The sequence below is a fragment of the Oncorhynchus gorbuscha genome, linkage group LG01 (assembly GCF_021184085.1).
Source record: "Oncorhynchus gorbuscha isolate QuinsamMale2020 ecotype Even-year linkage group LG01, OgorEven_v1.0, whole genome shotgun sequence".
Taxonomy (NCBI): domain Eukaryota; kingdom Metazoa; phylum Chordata; class Actinopteri; order Salmoniformes; family Salmonidae; genus Oncorhynchus; species Oncorhynchus gorbuscha.
Genome location: NC_060173.1, coordinates 76,922,395 through 76,946,771, shown reverse-complemented (window position 1 = coordinate 76,946,771; position 24,377 = coordinate 76,922,395). Strand labels below are relative to the sequence as shown.

Here is a 24,377-nt window from a genome sequence, read left to right as displayed (position 1 = left end):
CACCTGATGGCCTGCAGAGTCTCTTTTAAGACTAATCGAATGTAATACTTTGATCATGTTTTGTGTGAGATTTCCTAACTGACGTATCATATTATTATTTTAATTTGATGAATTTGGAAGTATGGAAAGGCTTTCCATTCATCTACTCTCAATCTTGGATAATGAGAACTTTAGGTTGAGCTTTCCTACCCCACCCCCATGCCTTTATCGTTTGTCTTCCTGTGTGTGACACACACACACACACACACACACGATTGTCTTTGTGGTTTACTTGTTTCCACCCTAACGCGCTGGGAGTCGTCGAAAATGATTCTGTCGCTGCCTCAGTGGGGCTTTGGCCCCCAAACTCACCCCTTCCATCCAGGCAGGAAGGTAAATATACAGAGCTGTTTGTAAAGACTTCCTGGTACTGCTGGGACTCTCTTTCCTCCACTTGAATTTCAGGGTTCCGTGGTATTGCTGGATCTCATTCTGAGCGGGCTAACGGAGAGGAAGGAAATGGATGGGAGAGAGATGTGAGCCTTTCAGAGGAAGTCTTGTTGTGTTAAACCTTATAGCTGCTCTTAGGCTCAAAAAAAACGGAGGGCAGTCTTATGGTTCTATGTGCTGTGAGTGCCTAATTCCTTTTAACTGACGAAGTAGCTGATTTCCTTACCATCAAAGGGTGTTGCAGGCTAATGTATACTGTTCCCATAAATGTGCATGTACACTGTAATGGTGTGTATAGTTGTCATCTATTAGTCAAGCTGCTAGATTCTGTGTAAGAGCCCTGGTGTCTGTAGGGTTTGATCTGGCATAGAGCCAGAATGAAATTGAAAGGTATGCACTGCGTGGGAGGGGCCTGCTTCCTGATCATTTGTTTGTTCTGCCGATTCAGCAGAGACAGCTGTATCATGTCAAAACAGCATGCTTAAAAGAACTGATTTGTGGCCGTGTGAGATCGGATCTCACCGCAGGCTTTTCTGTGATTGTAGGTTCACTCATAGGTGAGATGTTTGTCATACCTACATGTCCAAGATGGTGTAGAAGTCGAACGTCTTGTCATGTCGTGTCCCTTGTTTAAATCGTTTAAAAAAATATTTTTAAACATGTTTTACCTTGCATATCTTTTAAAACATTTTGTTAAACCTCAACTTCTAAATACTCTCCTGCAACCCGCCTCACCCAATGTAGCTATTTTCTTCTAAAGTACTTATATCTACTTTGGATCCGGAACCCCTCAATTGAAGCTAGCCAGCTAACTACCAGCTAGCTACCAGCTATCAGTCAGCAAACCATTGCTAGCGGTCTTCATGTAACCGGTCATCAGCTAACCTATAGCTCGGAAAGCTTTCGCCAAGTCGAACAACGCGACTCTAACCAGAGCATAACGGACCTATTATTTTTTATCCCCGGATTCCCACCGGATTCCCACCGCAAACGGAACATTTTCAGCTGGATTCTTCACAACTAGCTATCTAGCTAACCGTAACCCCGGATGATTACTCCTGGCTAGCGTTTCCACCCACTTAGCTTGAAGCTAGCCCGGCCAGAGCTCCTGTGCTACCACCGAAGCATACTCCTGGGCTACAATATCCGGACCCTCGACCGGTCTATCGATGTCACCGCATGAAGAGGAATAAACAGACTCACCCCATCGCGACGTTCTTGCTTGCTAATTCGGGCTTGACAATCTGGACCCTCTATTTCTGAAACTATCCGCCGCCATTGTCGCAACCCCTATTACCAGCCTGTTCAACCTCTCTTTCATATCGTCTGAGATCGCCAAGGACTGGAAAGCTGCCGCAGTCATCCCCCTCTTCAAAGGGGGAGACGCCCTGGACCCAAACTGTTACAGACCTATATCCATCCTGCCCTGCCTATCTAAGGTCTTCGAAAGCCAAGTCAACAAACAGGTCACTGACCATCTCGAATCCCACTGTACCTTCTCCGCTGTGCAATCTGGTTTCCGAGCCGGTCACGGGTGCACCTCAGCCACGCTCAAGGTACTAAACGATATCATAACCGCCATCGATAAAAGACAGTACTGTGCAGCCGTCTTCATCGACCTTGCCAAGGCTTTCGACTCGGTCAATCACCATATTCTTATCGGCAGACTCAGTAGCCTCGGTTTTTCGGATGACTGCCTTGCCTGGTTTACCAATTACTTTGCAGACAGAGTTCAGTGTGTCAAATCGGAGGGCATGCTGTCCGGTCCTCTGGAAGTCTCTATGGGGGTGCCACAGGGTTCAATCCTCGGGCCGACTCTTTTTTCTGTATATATCAATGATGTTGCTCTTGCTGCGGGCGATTCCCTGATCCACCTCTACGCAGACGACGTTATATATACTTCCATTATATATACTTCCGGCCCGTCCTTGGACACTGTGCTATCTAACCTCCAAACGAGCTTCAATGCCATACAACACTCCTTCCGTGGCCTCCGACTGCTCTTAAACGCTAGTAAAACCAATTGCATGCTTTTCAACCGTTCGCTGCCTGCACCCGCACGCCTGACCAGCATCACCACCCTGGATGGTTCCTTGAATATGTGGACATCTATAAGTACCTAGGTGTCTGGCTAGACTGTAAACTCTCCTTCCAGACTCATATCAAACATCTCCAATCGAAAATCAAATCAAGAGTCGGCTTTCTATTCCGCAAAAAAAGCCTCCTTCACTCACGCCGCCAATCTTACCCTAGTAAAACTGACTATCCTACCGATCCTCGACTTCAGCGATGTCATCTACAAAATTGATTCCAACACTCTACTCAGCAAACTGGATGCAGTTTATCACAGTGCCATCCGTTTTGTCACTAAAGCACCTTATACCACCCACCACTGCGACTTGTACGCTCTAGTCGGCTGGCCCTCGCTACATATTCGTCGCCAGACCCACTGGCTCCAGGTCATCTACAAGTCCATGCTAGGTAAAGCTCCGCCTTATCTCAGTTCACTTTTCACGATGGCAACACCCATCCGTAGCACGCACTCCAGCAGGTGTATCTCACTGATCATCCCTAAAGCCAACACCTCATTTGGCCGCCTTTCGTTCCAGTTCTCTGCTGCCTGTGACTGGATCGAATTGCAAAAATCGCTGAAGTTGGAGACTTTTATCTCCCTCACCAACTTCAAACATCCGCTATCTGAGCAGCTAACCGATCGCTGCAGCTGTACATAGTCTATCGGCAAATAGCCCACCCATTTTACCTACCTCATCCCCATACTGTTTTTATTTATTTACTTTTCTGCTCTTTTGCACACCAATATCTCTACCTGCACATGACCATCTGATCATTTATCACTCCAGTGTTAATCTGCAAAATTGTAATTATTCACCTACCTCCTCATGCCTTTTGCACACAATGTATATAGACTCTCTTTTCTTTTTTTCTTCTTCCTATTGTGTTATTGACTTGTTAATTGTTTACTCCATGTGTGACTCTGTGTTGTCTGCTCACACTGCTATGCTTTATCTTGGCCAGGTCGCAGTTGCAAATGAGAACTTGTTCTCAACTAGCCTACCTGATTAAATAAAGGTGAAATAAAAAAATAAAGTAAAAAATACTTCATGAAAACAGAAAGACTTGCTTTGAGTCCGTAGAGCAGCAGCTCCAATCTTTAGTTTTATTTCATTGTCAGTATCAATTCCTAAAGAAAATAATAAATTAAGTTTCAGGTAAATAAATGCATTCACAAGAAATAACAATTACAGTTGGCTAACTGCTTTGCAATTAAGGTCTACAGTAGCCTCAACAGCGCTCTGTAGCGTAGCACCATGGTGTAGCCAGAGGACAGCTAGCTTCTGTCCTCTTCTGGGTACATTGACTTCAGTACAAAACCGAGGAGGGTCATGGTTCTCACCCCCTTCCGTAGACTTACACAGTAATTATGACAACTTCTGAAAGACATCATCCAACCTATCAGAGCTCTTGCAGCATGAACTAACATGTTGTCCACCCAATCAAAGGGTCAGAGGATGAATCTAGTACTGAAAGCATAAGCTACAGTTAGCTAGCACTGCAGTGCATGAAATGTGGAGAATAGTAGACTCAAAGATAGAGAAAGAAAATAGTTTTGAACAAATTAATTTCTTAAAAAATAAATGAGAAGCAAGAGATAGAGGGAGATCTTTTCATTTTTTATCACTTTCACTTACTTAGCTAGCTAGCAAATGCAGCTAGCTAGTTTAGCCTTCTCAAACACCTGGCTCAAACAGAGGGATGTTAGCTAGCTGGATATCCAACACTGGAACTCTTCCAAGTCAAAGTAAGCTTTTGGTTATACAAATGTATTGCCACAGGGGCCCACCGGTGTAACTGCTAACCCGTGTACTACACTGTACTGCATGATTGTAGCGGGTTTACTAACGCGTTAGTTATATTAGCTATGTTGACTATGATGTTACTTTAGCTAATATGGTGAGCTAGCTGCGGATATGATACACTATACAGTATATACAACAGTGTGGACACCACTTCAAATTTTTTAATTCGGCTATTTCAGCCACACCCGTTGCTGACAGGTGTATAAAATCAAGCACAAAGTCATACAATCTCCATAGAGAAACATTGGCAGTAGAATGGCCTTACTGAAGAGCTCAGTGACTTTCAACATGGCACCTTCATAGGAGTCCACCTTTCCAACAAGTCAGTTCGTTGAATTTCTTCCCTGCTAGAGCTTCCCCGGTCAACAGCAAGTGCTGTTATTGTAAAGTGGCTTCTTCCCTGCTGAGCGGTCTTGCAGGTTATGTCGATATAGGACTCATTTTTACTGTGGATATAGATACTTTTGTACCTGTTTCCTCCAGCATCTTCACAAGGTCCTTTGCTGTTGTTCTGGGATTGATTTGCACTTTTCACACCAAAGTACGTTCATCTCTAGGAGACAGAACGTGTCTCCTTCCTGAGCGGGATGACAGCTGCGTGGTCCCATGGTGTTTATACTTGTGTACTATTGTTTGTACAGATGAACGTGGTACCTTCAGGCATTTGGAAATTGCTCCCAAGGATGAACCAGACTTATGGAGGTTTACAAAAAAAATTCTGAGGTCTTGGCTGATTTCTTTTGATTTTCCCATGATGTCAAGCAAAGAGGCACTGAGTTTGAAGGTAGGCCTTGAAATACACCCACAGGTACACCTTCATTTGACTCAAACGATATCAATTAGCTTATCAGAAGCTTCTAAAGCCATGACATCATTTTCTGGAATCTTCCAAGCTGTTTAAAGGCACAGTCAACTCCGTATATGTAAACTTCTGACCCACTGGAATTGTGATACAGTGAATTATAAGATAAATAATCTGTCTGTAAACAATTGTTGGAAAGATTACTTGTGTCATGCACAAGTAGATGCCGTAACCAACTTGCCGAAACTACAGTTTTGAAGTGGTTGAAAAAGAAGTTTTAATGACTCCAACCTAAGTGTATGTAAACTTCCGACTTCAACTGTACCTGAATCAATGCATAGTGCCAACTGTAAAGTTTGGCGGAGGAGAAAAAATGGTCTGGGTCTGCTTTTCATGGTTCGAGCTAGGCCCCTTAGTTTCAGTGAAGGGAAATCTTAACTCTAAAGCATACATACAATGACATTCTAGATGATTCTGTGCTTCCAACTTTGTGGCAACAGTTTGGGGAAGGCCCTTTCCTGTTTCAGCATGACAATGCCCCAGGGCACAAAGTGAGGTCTATACAGAAATGGTTTGTCGAGTTCGGTGTGGAAGAACTTGACTGGCCTGCACAAAGCCCTGACCTCAATCCCATCGAACACCTTTGGGATGAATTTCAACCTCATATATAGAGAACATTTTAGTATCATGTAGTAGCCTAAACCTGTCAATGTTAAACTTGGTGAATGGATTATGAATGACAGTCATCCAATATGCTGTAATAGAAATAAGGCATTGCTCATAAAATAAATGTGTCCTCAATAATCTTAAAACGTCAGCGACCGCTACTTCAGTAGACATACAGTACCAGTCAAAAGTTTGGACACACCTACTCATGCCAGGGTTTTTATTGATTTTTTACTCTTTTCTACATTGTAGAATCATAGTGAAGACATCACAACTATGAAATAACACATATAGAATCATGTAGTAACCAAAAAAGTGTTAAACAAATCCAAATATATTTTATATTTGAGATTCTTCAAAGTAGCCACCTTTTGCCTGGATGACAGCTTTGCACACTCGTGGCATTCTATCAACCAGCTTCATGAGGTAGTCACCTGTAATGCATTTCAATTAACAGGTGTGCCTTTTAAAAATTTTATTTGTGGAATTTATTTCCTTCTGAATGTGTTTGAGCCAATCAGTTGTGTTGTGACAAAGATAGCCATATTTGGTAAAAGACCAAGTCCATATTATGGCAAGAACAGCTCAAATAAGCAAAGAGAAACGACAGTCCATCATTACTTTAAGACATGAAGGTCAGTCAACCTGGACAATTTCAAGGACTTTTAAAGTTTCTTCAAGCGCAGTTGCAAAAACCATGAAGCGCTATGATGAAACTGGCTCTCATGAGGACCGCCACAGGAATGGAAGACCCAGAGTTACCTCTGCTGCAGAGGATAAGTTCATTAGAGCTAACCTCAGATTGCAGCCCAAATAAATACTTCACAGAGTTCAAGTAACAGACACATATCAACATCAATTGTTCACAGGAGACTGTAAATCAGGCCTTCATTGTCGAATTGCTGCAAAGAAACCACTACTAAAAGACACCAATAAGAAGAACAGGCTTACCGGTGGAAATCTGTCATTTAATCTGATGAGTCCAAATTTCAGATTTTTGGTTCCAACCGCCTTGTCTTTATGAGACGCAGAGTAGGTGAACAGATTAACTCGGCATGTGTGGTTCACACTGTGAAGCATGGAGGAGGAGGTGTGATGGTGTGGGGATACTTTGCTGGTGACATTGTCTGTGATTTATTTAGAATTCAAGGCACACTTAAACAGCATGGCTACCACAGCATTCTGCAGCGATACACCATCCCATCTGGTTTGCGCTTAGTGGGACTATCATTTGTCTTTCAACAGGACAATGACCCAACACACCTCAAGGATGTGTAAGAGCAATTTGACTAAGATGACTTGTCCCCCAATATCACCTGAACTCAACCAAATTGAGATGGTTTGGGATGAGTTGGACCGCAGAGTGAAGGAAAAGCAGCCAACAAGTGCTCAGCATATGTGGGAACTCCTTCAAGACTGTTGGAAAAGCATTCCTCATGAAGCTTGTAAAGAGAATGCCAAGAGTATACAAAGCTGTCATCAAGGCAAAGGGTGATTTGTTTAACACCTTTTTGTTTACTACATGATTCCATATGTGTTATTTCATAGTTTTGATGTCTTCACTATTATCCTACAATGTAGAAAATAGTGTGTCCAAACTTTTGACAGGTTTACATAGGTACTTTTGACTCCTATATAAAGGGATAGTTCCACTGACTATCACGCTCCCCACCCGGGTCCCCTTTCACTCAGTGACCTCCACAGAGTGCTGATTCAGGTCTTTCTGTTCCCTTTAACTGTGACCTATTTGCATCTAATGGTGGCTGAAATGGCCTCCCAATAAGCTCTATATATATGACTATATCTGTAGTGTCTTTTAGGAAAACATTTTAGGAAACCACTTGACAACCTCAAAAAATGCAACTAGGAAAAAACAGGAAGGAAAGATTCATTGGAGCTTTTAGTAAATCACCTCTATTGTTCAGGTTTAAAGTGAGCCCATGCTGAAACCAAAAGGAAACATTTTTACTGGGATTGGCTTTTCGTTTTTTTGGCTGATTTGGTTTTAGACCAATTTTGACATTGCTCTGTTTGCAGTGGTCAAAAGACCAGATGTTGCATAATCTTATTAGCAGTTGGTTCAAAGCCCCTGACAGAAAATGCATGATGAGGGTGAGCTCTGACACTGTGCCTAGTGGGTAAATAACTACCACTCTGCTGATGCTATGATGACCAATATATTTACTTAAAGACAGGAAATGCAGCTTGGAGAAGGAGAGTGAAATCTGTAAAGGAGGACAACACGCTAGGTGAAAAGAAAGAGCATGGCGGAACAAGAAATAGGTCAAAAATGTAACCACAAAGGCAACGACCACTGAAGGTCAGCAGGAATTCACATTCTGACTTCACCACCACTGTTGGTTTTCCAATCAGAGACTGAGACTGGCAGGTGAATGGGTTTCGATTTATAGCCTAGTGCTGCCTCTGAGTGTATGTTTTGCTATATTAAAAACCTGGGTCACTCTTTCACTTACAATTTTGGATCTCTGCTGAAGAGTGGCTCAATCCTTACTGTTGCGTGCAGTCTCTTTGCACATTTACTCCACATCCGTTGCATCCCTAGACTGTGTAACGATTACTGGATTAGAACTGTGAAAATTGAAAACATTTTCAATTGGTTATATATATTTTCAATTTCATTTTCCCAGGTGTATTTTTATCTGTGTTTGCTCTTTTTGTCTACTTTCATCAATCTGATTAATATTTATTTTGAGGCAATGTGTTATTATTGTGTTATAAATGTCCTATGGATTTAACCCTCAATTGCCTTTTTCTTTCAGTGTTGTTTATCTACATATCAATTCAATCATTTTAGTTTAATGTACTATGGTGTGGCCTTCATATTAAAATTGTAATAACATATGGGTCCTGCATCGGTCAAAATATCGTCCTGCTCCTTTAACTATCTAATGGCCGCACAGTGTGGTCCTTGCTATCAGGGATCCTTGGGACGTCCATACCCCATTGAAGTTGAAAATTGTTAGGGTTAAGGTTAGGTAATGGTTAAGGTTAGGATAAGGATACGGATACGGTTAATTTAAGGTTAGAGTTTAGGGTAGGGACGTCCCAATGAACTCCGACAGCTAACCTTGTGGAATGTTTGGTATGCATTCCAGACTAGACGAAGAGTAGCGAAAGGGGAAAAAAACATTGTAACATTGTCTCTTGTATAGACCTATTATTCAATTATACCAGCTAATCGTACTTACACCTTCCATAGGCTGTATTGAAGTAGATTATATTCTTGAAAATTGCAGAAAAATATATGATATAGTGTTGTTTTCATGTTATCCAGTGAAGTCATCATCCCTATACCGTATAGAGGAATGGTTTCTTCCACCAGGCAGGGTCTGTTCTGCGGGGTTTCCACTAGTTACCACAGCCACAAAGTATGGCTCTATCGTAAAGACAAGACAACATGAAATAAAAAATGCGCTATTTGGTTTTAAGCATACGCATTTTAGGCATAAGGTTAGCAGTGTGGTTAAGGTGTGGATTGAGGTTAGGTTTAAAATCACATTTTAAAAAGAGAAATTATAGAAATAGGCGGAGTTTATTATTTTGTGGCTGTGGTAACTAATGAGGAGCGTTATGCGGGGGACTCAATGCAAATCAATGAACTCCAGAAACTGGGTTGGGAAATCGAAGTTCGGACTAATTCGCGCATACGTTGACATCGCTATATTTTATGGTAGCATATGATACTATATGTCAAATACAGTATACCATATAGGCCTACAGTAGCCTATAGTAAGCCTAGTAGTCTTTGCTTTAGTATTGCAAAGAGACGATTATTTTTTACAAACACCTCTAGCTAGTCAAATTTACAACTTCACCTAAACAGCCATTTGATACAAATAGTTTTAAATAAATTAGTAAAACAATCGATCTTGGGTCTTTGGAAACCGATAATGATTTTTGCGAATTCTTGCAAACCATTGAGGACTCCGTATCGTAAGCAGGTAAATAGCCTATTTGATTATACAAAATGTATGTAATAGGCATTCATCCTCATCATCAAGCTGACTCATTGAAGTCGCCAAACATGTATTTTTTGATCAGCCTATGGGGACAAATAGCCTATTCTCAGAGAGAATTGAGGAACAGAAAGTTTAGTTTGAATTAGACAGAATTTCACTAGGCATTTTAAAACATATTCTACTCGTATGGTATTAGTGGGTTAATCTGAAACTGCTGTATCCTCGTGGTATTCTTTCAGTAAACTAGTAGGCTATTGCTGCTGTTTTTATTTCAATGATTTTGTTAGAATATCCATAGTTGGTCCTGATGTCAGTGTATTTAGCCCTTTAACATTGCATTCAATCTAGCTACTCATCAACCTTTTCTTTGACCTGGATTTTAATCAACAATTAATTTAGTTTATGGTTTATATGTATAGTTTATGTTATCAAATTATTTTAATTTGATATGTTAGAGAAGTGAAGGCATTCTCAAGAGACTTTCTGAAATCTTTGGAGATTCAAGAGCTTGTCCTCACCACTGTGTGTTCCAATGTAGAACTAGTTCAGTAGAAGTGCCTTACCAATGTTGATATTCGGCCACTTTATATTTACATTTTAGCCATTTAGCAAACGCTCTTATCGAGAGCGACTTACAGGAGCAATTAGGGTCAAGTGCCTTGCCCAAGGGCACACCGGCAGATGTTTCACTTAGTTCGCTCCGGATTTTAACCGGCAACCTTTCGGTTACTGGCCCAACACTCTGAACCGCTAGGCTGTAAGGATTCTATATAAACCACCCTATATCCCATATTTTTTTTAAACGATAACAATGTAATAAACCACCCAGATAACATTGAGGTCCTGGAGAAATGTATTGGGTATGACCTTGTGATAACTGAATGAGAGCTTTGAACATATGATGTGCCTCTGTAGGTTGCTGTTGCACATGTAAAAGTGTATGCAAAGCGGCGGAATGTAATTCAATCATGCGTCCAATTCTCCCAATTTAGATATGGATTAACATTTTTGACATGAAACTGTTGATGGTGTTGAAGACTTATTCATATTCAGGATTATTCAAGTCTGCTGTCATAATAAGAGGCTAGTTTTAGCTGAGGGCTTGGATAGTTCTGTGAGGGCGAGGCCTGTGTTACTGGAAGCCTAGTGTATTTCCAGCTCGGATATGACGGGCTCTGCTGGTCTGGAGCATGCTGATAAGACACTGGGCTCTCCCCATCAAACTCCCTCAGACTCCTGGTGCTCAATAGGCAGGCGGATGTATGAAAACAAACTGGCTTTCAGTCCTGCGGAAAAGGGAGTTTCTCTCCTTGGGTGTGTGAATTTAGCTGGGACTGAGAAACCAAGGGCACTGCTGGCATTCTCCTCAAAGATTGTCTTTGTTCACAAATAGCTTGAGCTGGTGGCACACTTCCTAGTTGGGAGCCTGATGATGATATCAGATGATTATTTCATGAGCTCCAGTATAACAGACAGTAAATGTTCTCTCTCTCTCTCTTCAATATTACAAAAGAATGAAAGTCATGTATAGGAAGTTAAAACAGACCCTTGAAGACATTATATTACTATAAATGACATACATGATAAATATGTGTTAGAAATGTTCATAAAGCACAAATATCCAACAACATCATCATTGACTATTATGAGAAATATCAACATGGCTCTCAACCTATACCCAAATGCTCTCAATGCTAAGGCTTTTCAGTACCACACACCCTCTCTAGCAGATGCATCTGTTATGGGTTCAAAAGGTGACTGTGATTGAGGGACCTTCACAGTTGACAGAAAACACATGAAAACACATGAAAGAGTTGACTGTTTTGTAAAGCGAAGTGACCTGTCTGGACGTGACACTCTTTGACAGATAGCCTGGAGATTACATGTGATCCTTCCTCTTGCATGCTACCTGAATACATGGTATTTTTGGGACATGTTAAAAAAAAATCATAGAATGATTCTCAATCAGGTTCTACTGTTAGTGTCATGTCTTTTAGGCTGACTGTCTAGAGTTATGATATCAACTCAATAGGAGATTGGTCAATCTCACCTTCGTGTCCAGACTTTCAATGTAATCTTTTTTTTAACGCATTAGTATTGTAACATTGTCGTCCACAAAATGAGACGTGTTGCTGAATGATTAATCACATGGATGCATGGATAGTGAAGTGCTGTGAACGGAAGAATGTGATGTGAAATGAAAATTGCTGTTCCCTATAGATCCCAACATGAGATTTATGCCTGAAACCCAAACATCCAGAGAGTGCAGGATTAACATGGAATACATACTGGAGTGTTGGGTTTCACCATGAGAGAGCCATATTTCCAAATTATACAGGACCAGTCAAATGTTTGGACACACCTAGTCATGCCAGGGTTTTTCTTTATTTTTTACTATTTTCTACATTGTAGAATACTAGTGAAGACATCACAACTATAAAATATAAAGTATGGGATCATGTAGTAACCAAAAAAGTGTTAAACAAATCCAAATATATTTTATATTTGAGATTCTTCAAAGTAGCCACCCTTTGCCTTGACAGCTTTGCACACTCTTGGTATTCTCTCAACCAGCTTCACGAGGAAGTCACCTGAAATGTATTGCAATTAACAGGTGTGCCTTGTTAAAAGTTCATTTGTGGTATTTCTTTCCTTCTTAATGTGTTTGAGCCAATCAGTTGTGTTGTGACAATGTAGGGGTGGTATGCAGATGATAGCCCTATTTGGTAAAAGCCCAAGTCCATATTATGGCAAGAACAGCTCAATTAAGCAAAGAGAAACAACAGTCCATCATTACTTTAAGACATGAAGGTCAGTCAATCCGGAAAATTGTGCAGTCGCAGCAACCATCAAGCGCTATGATGAAACTTGCTCTCATGAGGACAGCCACAAGAATGGAAGACCCAGAGTTACCTTTGCTACAGAGGATATGTTAATTAGAGTTACCAGCCTCAGAAATTGCAGCCCAAATAAATGCTTCACAGAGTTCAAGTAACAGACACATCTCAACGTCAACTGTTCAGAGGAGACTGCGTGAATCAGGCTTCATGGTAAATTGCTGCAAAGAAACCACTACTATAGGAAACCAATAAGAAGAAGTGACTTGCTTGGGCCAAGAAACACGAGCAATCAACATTAGACCGGTGGAAATCTGTCCTTTGGTCCAAATTTGAGATTTTTTGTTCCAACCACCGTGTCTTTGTGAAACGCAGAGTAGATGAACTGATGATCTCCGCATGTGTGGTTCCCACCCTGAAGCATGGAGGAGGTGGTGTGATGGGTTGGGGGTCCATTGCTGGTGACACTGTCAGTCATTTATTTAGAATTCAAGGCACACTTAACCAGCATGGCTACCACAGCATTCTGCAGCAATACGCCATCCCATCTGGTTTGTGCTTCGTGGGACTATCATTTGTTTTTCAAAAGGACAATGACTTAACACACCTCCAGGCTGTGTAAGGGCTATTTGACCAAGAAGGAGAGTGATGGAATGCTGCATCAGATGACCTGGCCTCCACAATCACCCAAGCTCAAACTTATTGAGATGGTTTGGGATGAGTTGGACCGCAGAGTAAAGGAAAAGCAGCCAACAACTGAATATGTGGGAACTCCTTCAATACTGTTGGAAAAGCATTCCAGGTGAAGCTTGTTGAGAGAACGCCAAGAGTGTGCAAAGCTGTCATCAAGGCAAAGGGTGGCTACTTTGAAGAATCTCAAATATATTTTGATTTGTTTAACACTGTTTTGGTTACTACATGATTCCATGTGTTATTTCATAGTTGAATGTCTTCACTATTATTCTACAATGTAGAAAATAGTAAAAATCAAGAAAACCCTTGAATGAGTTGGTGTGTCCAAACTTTTGACTGGTATTGTACGTCTTATATATTTCCCTAGTAATTGCAAATATGCATTTAAACTCAGCAAAAAAAGAAACGTCCTCTCTCTGTCAACTGTGTTTATTTTCAGCAAACTTAACATGTGTAAATATTTGTATGAAACTAACAAGATTCAACAACTGAAACATAAACTGAACCAAGTTCCCCAGACATGTGACTAACAGAAATGTAATAATGTGTCCCTGAACAAAGGGGGGTGAAGATCAAAAGTAACAGTCAGTATCTGGTGTGGCCACCAGCTGCATTAAGTACTGCAGTGCATCTCCTCCTCATGGACTGCACCAGATTTGCCAGTTCTTGCTGTGAGATGTTTTACAACAGGCCTACAAGCCCTCAGTCCAGCCTCTCTCAGCCTATTCCAGACAGTCTGAGAACTGATGGAGGGATTGTGCGTTCCTGGTGTAACTCGGGCAGTTGTTGTTGCCATCCTGTACCTCTCCCGCAGGTGTGGTGTTCGGATGTACCGATCCTGTACAGGTGTTGTTACACATGGTCTGCCACTGCGAGGACGATCAGCTGTCCATCCTGTCTCCCAGTAGCTCTCTGTCTTAGGCCTCACAGTACGGACATTGCAATTTATTGCCCTGGCCACATCTGCAGTCCTCATTCCTCCTTATAGCATGGCTAAGGCATGTTCACGCAGATGAGCAGGGACCCTGGGCATCTTTCTTTTGGTGTTTTTCAGAGTCAGTAGAAAGGTCTCTTTAGTGTCCTAAGTTTTCATAACTGTGACCTTATTTGCCTAACTTCAGTAAGCTGTTAGTGTCTTAGCAACCGTTCCACCGGTGCATGTTCATTGACAAGCATGGAAAACAGTGTTTAAACCCTTTACAATGAAGACCTGTGAAGTTACTGGATTTTTACAAATGATCTTTGAAAGAAAGGTTCCTGAAAAAGGGCAGTTTCTTTTTTTGCTGAGTTTATACATATATACTGAACAAAAATATAAACGCAACAAGCAACAATTTCAACCATTTCAAGGATTTTACTGAAAATCTGTCATTTTAAATATATTAATTTGACCGTAATCTATGGATTTCACCTGACTGGGCAGGGACGCAGCCAGTGGTTGGCCTGGGGTGCATAGGCCCACCCACTTAGGAGCCAGGTACCCCCACTGGGGAGCCAGGCCCAGCTTATAAGAATTCATTTTTCCCCACAAAAAGGCTTTATTGCAGACAGAAATACTCCTCAGTTCCATCAGCTGTCCGGGTGGCTGGTCTCAGACAATCCCGCAGGTGAAGAAGCCGGTTGTGGAGGTCCTGGTTTGGCGTGGTTATTCTTGCACTATGTTCACATTGACATCAGCAAAACGCTCACCCACACAATGCCATACACGTGATCTGTGGTTGTGAGGCCGGTTGAACGTACTGCCAAATTCTCTAAAACGATGTCGGAGGCAGCTTATGGTAGAGAAATTAACATTAAATTATCTGGCAACATCTCTGGTGGACAATCATTCCTGCATTTAGCATGCCAATTGCATGCTCACTCAAAACTTGAGACATCTGTAGCATTGTGTTGTGTGACAAAAATGCACATTTTAGAGTGGCCTTTTATTGCCCCACAGCACAAGGTGCACCTGTGTAATGATCATGCAGTTTAATCAGATTCTTGATATGTCACACCTGTCAGGTGGATGGATTCTCTTGGCAAAGAAGAAACGCTCACAAACAGGGATGTTAACAAATTTGTGCACAACATTTTAGAGAAATAAGCTTTTTGTGCGTATGGAACATTTCTGGGATCATGAAACATGGGACCAACACTTTACATATTGTGTTTATATTATGTTTGTTTTTCTACAGTGACAAAGGCCAGGGTTATTTGGGCAGATTGGGATAAGAAAGTTGCATTTATGTTAGTTGCATTCTTTGTCTCGATGTTGGAAACAGTGTCTAGCCCGTCTGTCAGATATGATGTTAGATAACATGAGAATGGTTCAGTAAGATACAATCTATCTTTCCTCAAAACCCCTAGCCAACATAGTATGACCACAAGCATGCACTGCATGGTGATTAATGTCTTAATCTGTCCTCCCACCATATAGAGAGAAAACACAGGGGAAATCTCAAGGGATCCTTCAAACGCCAACAGTCCCGTTAGAGTGAATTTCTTGAGGACAGTCCTCAGATATAACTGCAGAGTCATTGCAGAAGTCTTTGTGAAAAGGTCATTTCATTTGAGGAGTTACGTTCACAGCATACATACAAATTCCCTGGCAAAGAGCTGTTTGTGACAGGAAGGAAAATAATGAATGAATCCAACAGCAGGTCAAGTTGGTTTCCGTAGTAAAGGCATGTGGACCGGAGAAGAAGAAGATCTCTTGCTTGTTCCGAGTCCAGGTTGACGATTGCTCAATTCTGTCACCACGAATTGCTTGGGATTCCATCAGCTTCCTCTCTTGTGATTCCTCGGAGGGGGAGGGGTGATAAACAGTGTCAGACTCACAGAACAGTCTTAGAAAGAGGGCAAGCTTTTCAGATCCAAACATCTGTGGCCCTACAAACAGGAAGCATGCTATACTGGCTTATTGCTCAATCACACAAGGGCTCTCCTCTGAAATGTGGAGGTACTCTTGATACGGCCCATATGATTTACAGATGTTCATTGAATGAGATCAGGGGCGTCAATTGGGTAGGGCAGTCACCATATCCTAGCTCAACACCACCAATTTAAAATAGACTACTAAAATCATTCCAATCCTGATTAAATGTCAAATGAAGTTTAGCGGTAGTAGTCAGCTGACTTTAGGACCATGCGGACACCTAGGAAGGCTGTTTGTATGGTTGACTAGCTTTATGGAGAGTAGAGATCTGTATTTTTGTTAACTAGGCAAGTCAGTTATGAACAAATTATTATTTATAATGACCACCAAACCCAGACGACGCTGGGCCAATTGTTCGCCACCCTATGGGACTCCCAATCACTGCCGGATATGATTTAGTCTGGATTCAAACCAGGGACTGTAGTGACACCTCTTGCACAGAGATGCAGTGCCTTAGACCACTGCACTACTCGGGAGTCTGTATAATAATGACGAGGTGATCATGTCTTCGCCCTAACAATGGGAGTTGTTGTCCCAAAGGCAGGAAGACAGGCGACAAGTTTAGGTCCAAAATAAGCCCATAGAAACACATTGGGCTTATTTTTGACAGATTTTGTCTAGTTAAACCTCTCGCTTTGCCTCTTCTTTTCTGTGGAGAGTGCATTGACCCAGCTGCAGGGAACAGCAAGTCTTTTTCTCAACAGATTGCAGAGGTAAAGATAGCTGTAGTGGATGGCTTTGGCTAGGAAACTGCTGTTCGACTTGACATGGCAGCTAATTATTGTATGGCATGTGTTTGTAGAATGTTAAGTCCCATATTGAATGATGTGAATGAAGCTACAGCAACATGGTGATAATGGCTGGAGTCAATGCTGTTGTCCAAATTGAGTTTTTTTAGTTGTGTAGAAATGCAGTAAATGACCTTACCCATACCCTTGGTTTAGCTGGAATGAAGCCCCTGAATGAGACCAAATATATCTGAAATTCAATGCTTGAAGAACTGGTCGACACATTTTCCATGCACATTACAGAACTCATCTCTTTCCAATCGATTGAAAAGGGTATATCTTTTTTTCTATTCTGCAAGTTGCAGAAATCAGGTGGCATATCATTGTTCCAAACACGCTGATCCTCAGTGTTCAAAAGAACTGGTCGTTGAGGTTGAGTTACATTCTCCACCATGCCTCTCTAACTGGAACCTAATGCAATTAAGCCTGTGTGTAAGTGTAGGGGTGGCAGTGTGATGGTAAAGAAGGCTATGTTGGAAATGTAGTCGTTGGCGTGTCCAGTCGGGAAGTCAGCCAGTCACCAGGGGATTGGCGGGAAGGGCTCTCTAATTCACGCACAACCTTCCACTGTCACATCAGTATCAGAGCAGACCTGCACGCCCCTCGGTACCCAGTTTGTGCTGACTTCCTGACTTCTGATGGAGATTGCTCAGCAGATATGTATCACTGCTCTGTTCAATATTAATCCTCACACGGGGCACCCATTCGATAGTGCTAAATTATGAAGGAGCAGGACAGTTCATTTGTAGCATGCACCAATGTAGAAGATTTAGCTGGGCCACAACGGTGTGCTTGTAGTGAAGACCGATGGCTTTCTGGGCCAGCGCACTAAAATACTGTTATGGTTACAGCGGGAGTCAGATCAAGAATCTCTCTGAGTAACTCACGGAGGAGACAAGATTCGTAGACAAAGCTGCACTAAGCGTTGGAGTAAAATCCAAGCACGTTTTTCTGAACCCACTAATGAAATGCAAACGTGTATCGTTTCATGATTACTCACTGGCATTCAGTAGCTCTGCTAGACGTCAATCAATATTGAAGACGTATTTATTTGCGCACATTATAATGTCCACGTGACCGCGCGTCCACGTGGCAAGACAATGTAGTCCGTTTCATTCCGAGTAGTCTGTGTCTGTCTCTCTCTCTCGTTCTCCCTTTTGTTTAGCAGGGAACAAGCAGTATGTTTGCACTTCGCACCGACATGTCGTTTTGTCTTGGACTGACACCATTCTGTGTGTTTCCCCTTTGGCAGCCACCTGCAGCCCTTTCCTCACACCCCATGGCTCCACCCATCCCCAGCACCAACAGCAGCACCAACAACAGCAGTAGCTCCAGCACTGCAGGCTGGGAGCAGCTGAGTAAAACCAACCTGTACATCCGAGGCCTTCCCCCAGCCACGACAGACCACGATCTGGTCAAGCTCTGCCAGCCGTGAGTACACTTCCTTCCTCTTATGATTGTAAACTATTGATTGTTTTTTGACTTGTCGGCTGTGGTCACCACCGCCACGACTGTGGTAGAGTTCAAAGCAACAGTTACTTATTTGACTTGAGATAGTAATAAGAACAGCCTGTTCAATGTAATTCCGAAGTCTTCATAATATGTTATTGTTTGTCGGATCTCTGCCAGCCTCATTTACTTGAATCTAATTTGTACTCAGAAACGTACATTGAGAATCTCCTGTAAATGCATCCATATCGGGATACGTTTGGTGACGTCACATTACTAGATGACGAATATGACCTCAGTTACCAGTGGACCATCTCACTGTGCATTCAGTAGATACCAAAAAGGTTAGATGATGCACTGGTCATAAAGCTTATTTTCACTGCCTTGTTTTAAGTAGAACCATGGCTAACTGGGACACGTCAGATCACTTGACCACAGAGAGAGATGGAGAGAGGGAGAGCTGTGAGTTAGGGGGAAGGGACAGAGATATTTGAGAGGATGATGGCCAACACTGCAGGGGGAGAGCTGACAGGGGCATTACATCTGAGTTTAAAATGAAAAATGATATTGGAAGACTACAAGGGCAAACCCAGAGAGCTTTAGCAGCTGATAGCATCTGAAGCAATACAGTGGGTAGTTCATATAGTTAATGCAGGGGATAAAGGGGCAATCTCGGCCCGCTCTCGTCCACAGCCACATTGTTATTGTGGAAAAAGACCACCGAGGTGACTTTGAAATCTAATTTTCTTTTCCCAGACCCCCCGCTTTCCCCTCCCCCACCTCCACAATACGATGTTGACTTTGCGGCACATTCAACCCCTCGATCTCCTGAACGGCTGGCATAGATCCCCTATCCCGTGTTTAGGAAGAGAGATACAGAGCGATAGCTGCGATTTAGCTACCTCCAACACCATCTCTTTGTTAACTTTTCATTAAAACAAAAAAATAGACGAAATGGGGAAGAAGAGGGAATTGATTGAATGAAGAAAGCAAACAGGTATTGTATGTTAGAGTCCTACACGGGTCTGTTTTTTTGGACAGGCACCCGCCCCGCGCCGGCCACATCAATTCCAAGCCCCACCCAACATCAAGACAGATTTTTCTCTGCAACACTACCCACCACATAGTTGTTCTGGGAGCCAATCCGTGACCTGACAAATAACATCTATTTATTGAACTGTTTTTATGACTCCAGAGTAGGCCCGACTAAGGCTATTAAGCTATACACCTTCTCTGCATTCATTCATTTGTCTGCATTATCTATTCAACATTTGGATGAAGGGAAACTATGGCATTCATTAATATCCTCTTATTTTCACAATGCAAAGTGGCACATTGACAATTCACATCGCTTTGAAGAAGAGCCTTCCACTTAGCCTTCTTGCCTAATGAAAGTCTATAACCGACTTAACAAAACAAGACCTTTATGTTCAATATTGTTTAGATAATCAAATAGTTTAATTGAAACAATTCCCAGAATCAAATAGGCTATAGGCTTCAGAAATAGCATGCATTTATTTAGTAGGCTATAGCCTGCTCAAACTTTTACCAACTATATATGGCCTGCGTATGGTCTAAATGAACTAAAGCCTGAATTAACATAATAATTAACTGATAAATAACTGAATTACCTTAAACAAATGCACGCTTGCACTTTCTGCAGGCTCTGTATCCATCAACCGGGTTGTTGACCTCTTTGTCCACAATGACTCCGAAATACTTCCAAATCTGTGATTTGACTCGCGCAGCACCTGTTTCCACGATGGTGTGTTCCACCACTATAACTTTACTTTTTATTTCCACAGTTAATCTATGTTAGCCATTTTTGCATGAACGAGGCTAACCAGGGAAAGTAATGTAGTCACGGGTGGGGGATATAAGCTCTGCACATTAACAAATTAGGAATGTTTCAGCACCATGCAAATAATGGACAGTTCACTGTTCCACTGCGTGCATGGCTGGCTGGAATCCTAGGCCTATAGCCTGGCCTACTATGTCTGTGTTTATGTTTTATCTTGATTTAAAACGTTTCCGACCTGCAAAATATAATTGTTCTAAACCGCAAGCCAACCCTCTGGTTGAAATAATGTTTTCATTCCACCCGCCAGCTGTTTGTTTTTTTCGTGTCACCCGCAGGGAATCGTGGGTATTCGACCCGATGCAGGTCTTTATTGTGTGCACAGTGAAAGGCAGTTAGATTCATACTGATAACATCATGTACATAAGATAAGTCATATCCTGACCATCTCGTGCACTGTTGATGGTTTGCCAGAGAGCAGCCGCTGGTTTGGGATTAGAGCTCAGCTTAGAGATTCAGAGTCAAGGGTTCGCGCTCTTTTACCTTCAGTTGTGTTTAGCTTAATCCTTCCCCTGACTGAAATGTTCTCTGCATATCAACTCACTCTAATCAACATTATATCAACGCTGCTTTTCATTGAATAGCAGACTAAATACTGGCAACAGTTCAGCCACGCTCTCCCAAAATCAATTCTTAAGAAAGTCACATGAAGAACGTTGTGTTCAACAACCAGTCAGCAGCCCCACACTTGAAATGGGAACGCATGTTAACGTTGAGATTGCCGAGGCCAATCTGTTTGGCATTATCGTGAATGGACACAAACAGAAGTTGGCTAACGCACAGACTGGACCACCAGGCTACTCAGTCAGTTTGTCAGGGGTAATGCAAGCTAGATAGTTGTTGGACAATCTAAAGAGGTTGGAATGGGTCCTTGTGTTTTTATGCCGATTCCCATCTTCCTCTCATAATTGTGTCTCTGACCTGAGCTGATCCACCACACAATCCCAAAATAAAATCCCAATTAAACCTCTGTTTAAAATGCTGAGGCAACGGTTGAGGACTCAAGAAGGACAGGGTATAATCAGTTCTTGTAGGTAGCAAGACGAGGCTGTTCCTTCAGGCTGTTCTTTCAGGCCATAACTCAATCTTGCTATTTTCAGAGCAGACAGAAGAGTATCCCTTAGCGGTGTCCCCAGGAATCAATAAGCATGCAGCGAATAGTAACCAGAGACTTTTTAACCAACGTAATGGGATAAAAAGGCAGGGGAAGAAAGGCAGGTGGATTGGGAGTGCATTGTTCTCCTAGCTGCTGCTGCCTCTATCTCAGAGACGGCTTTCTACCTGATTCAAGCAGCTCTCTCTGTCTGACAGCGCCAAGCAGCACTGTGATAGATGGTTAGTGAAAGCTAATGGAACGGGGGGAGTCTAATGGCTAAGTTTAAAAAACACATTTTCCTGGAAGCTGTGTTTTACAGTGCCTGCGGAAAGTATTCATACCACATGACTTATTCCACATTTTGTTGTGTTACAGACCGAATTCAAAATGGATTAAATATATTATTTTTCTCACCCATCTACACACAATACACTAGAGGTCGACCGATTAATCGTAATTGCCAATTAATTAGGGCCGATTTCAAGTTTTCATAACAATCGGTAATCGGCATGTTTGGACACCGATTATGGCCGATTACATTGCACTCCACGAGGAGACTACCTGTTATGCAAGTCCAGCAAGGAGCCAAGGTAAGTTGCTAGCTAGCATTAAACTTATCTTATTAAAAACAATCAATCTTAACATAATCACTAGTTAACTACACATGGTTGATGATATTACTAGTTTATCTAGCTTGTCCTGCATTGCATGTAATCGATGCAGTGCCAGTTAATGTAGCATTGAATCACAGCCTACTTCGCCAAAAGGGTGATTTGGATTGTGGAACATTTGCCCATTATTCTTTTCAAAATACTTTAAGCTCTGTCAAATTGGTTATTGATCATTGCTAGACAACCATTTTCAGGGCTTGCTATATACAGTATTTTCAAGTAGATTTAAGTCAAAATTGTAACTAGTCCACTCAGGAATTGGAAAACCTCCCTGGTCTTTGTGGTTGAGATGTACTGCTCGACTGAGGGACCTTACAGATAATTTGTATGTGTGGGGTACAGAGATGAGGCAGTCATTCAAAAATCATGTTAAACACTATTATTGCGCACAGAGTGAGTCCGTGCAACTTATTATGTGACTTATTAAGGACTTTTCTACCCCTGAACTTATTTAGGCTTGCCATAACAAAGGGGTTGAATACTTATTGACTCAAGACATTTCAGCTTTTCATTTGTTAACATTTTGAAAAAAACATCATTCCACTTTGACACTATGGCTTATTGTATGTAGGCCAGTGACAAAAGAAATCTAAATTGAATCCATTTTAAATTCAGGCTGTAACACAACAACATTTTGGAAAAATCCAGCGATGTGAATACTTTCTGAGCTCATTGTAACGCAGGCGCGCACACACATATACACACGCACGCGCACACATACACGCAGCTTCAGCAGTTGTCTTACCCTTAACGACTGTGCTGGTTTCATATACTTTCGATGCCAATCCATTGTTTTTTTTTTGTGGAGAGTTAAACTGTGTCCTCTCAGTCACCCCACGGTGGGCCAGATCAGGAAGCTTTGAAAAAAAATTTTTTTAAACCTCTTTCTTTCAAGCTTTCGATTTTCGTGTCCCTTCATCGTGAGCTGCTCTAGGGTGAGGGGGTTTGCCGTTGACGCTGTGGTGATTCTTGTAATTGATTAGTTTGGAGTCAATTAGTGGAAACCCTTCATCCTCGGGGCTCTTTACCCAGTAGAACACAGGGTAAGGTCACTTCGGCCCGCAGAGACTAACAAAGCACTAGTGCTGAGCGATTAAAGCTTTTTGAGGTCAGTTCGGTTTCGGTTAGATTATTAAAAAATAATCATGTTTTTTTATTTCAATATATATATATTTTTTTTACATGAAGTGCACCTATGCATAATGTGGGTTGAATACTCTTAACACGGAATAAAACAATTAATACAATGATGGCAGTGACTGCCCATCACTTTAATAAAATATTTCAGTTGTTGTGTAAGTCGCTCTGGATAAGAGCGTCTGCTAAATGACTTAAATGTAAATGTAAATGTGTATATTACAATATTAATTCCAAGTCATCATTTAATATCTGTAGAGCTGACTGACAAAATCACTATTTTAGTAGTTCTTCAAAGTAAATAAGGCATACTTTTATGACGGCTGAATACCAACTATAAATTACTTAGATCCTGTATTTTCAGTGGTGTAAAGTACTTAAGTAAAAATACTTTAAAGTACTACTTAAGTGTTTTTTTGGGCTATCTGTACTTTACTATTTATATTTTTGACTACTTTTACTTTACTCCATTGCTAAAGAAGATGATGTACTTTTTACTCCATACATTTTTCCTGGCACCCAAAAGTACTCGTTACATTTTGACAGGAAATGGTACATTTCACACACTTATCAAGAGAACATCCATGGTCATCCCTACTACCTCTGATCTGGCAGACTCACTAAACACAAATGCTTTATTTGTAAATTATGTCTGAGTGTTAGTGTGCCCCTGGCTATCCTCCAAAATACATTTAAAAAGTAAAGTTGTGCCATCTGGTTTGCTTAATACAGTATAAGGATTTTTTAAATGGTTTATACTTTTACTTTAACTTTTGATACCTAAGTACATTTGAGCTATTCCATTTACTTTTGATATTTAATTATATTTTAAACCAAATAATTTTAGACTTTTACTCAAGTAGTATTTTACTAGGTGACTTTCACTTTTACTTGAGTCATTTTCTATTAAGGTATCTTTACTTTTACTCAAGTATGACAATTGAGTACTTTTTCCATCACTGTGTATTTTCAGGTGGAGATACCTTGCGAAGCAACTGCTCTCTATCCCTCTCGATTTCACATTCTTCTCTCTTTTCTCTCTCGGTGTCTGTCCCACACTAACCTCATGTAGCATATGTAAAAAAGAAACACACAGACCGGAGAGTAGGCACGCAATGGATTATGGTCATTGTAGTTAATTACCACGTTTTCTGTGTTAAACTATGTAGGATATTG

General features: G+C 41.5%; 1 protein-coding gene across 7 annotated transcripts in view; it reads left to right on the top strand.

Moving 5' to 3' along the window:
• The window catches only part of LOC124042481 (RNA-binding motif, single-stranded-interacting protein 1-like), a 70,728-nt gene that overhangs the window by 4,103 nt on the left and 42,248 nt on the right, over window positions 1-24,377 (top strand). For 3 of the 7 annotated variants that reach the window (XM_046360699.1, XM_046360697.1, XM_046360696.1), the window contains exons 1-2: window positions 9,377-9,737; window positions 18,243-18,421. In XM_046360699.1, the coding sequence (XP_046216655.1) occupies window positions 9,687-9,737; window positions 18,243-18,421 (230 nt within the window). In that variant the 5' untranslated portion in view covers window positions 9,377-9,686. Of the gene's footprint in view, window positions 1-239; window positions 373-9,376; window positions 9,738-18,242; window positions 18,422-24,377 lie in introns of those variants that run through there. The other 4 variants (XM_046360698.1, XM_046360693.1, XM_046360694.1 and 1 more) reach the window with 2 other exon arrangements.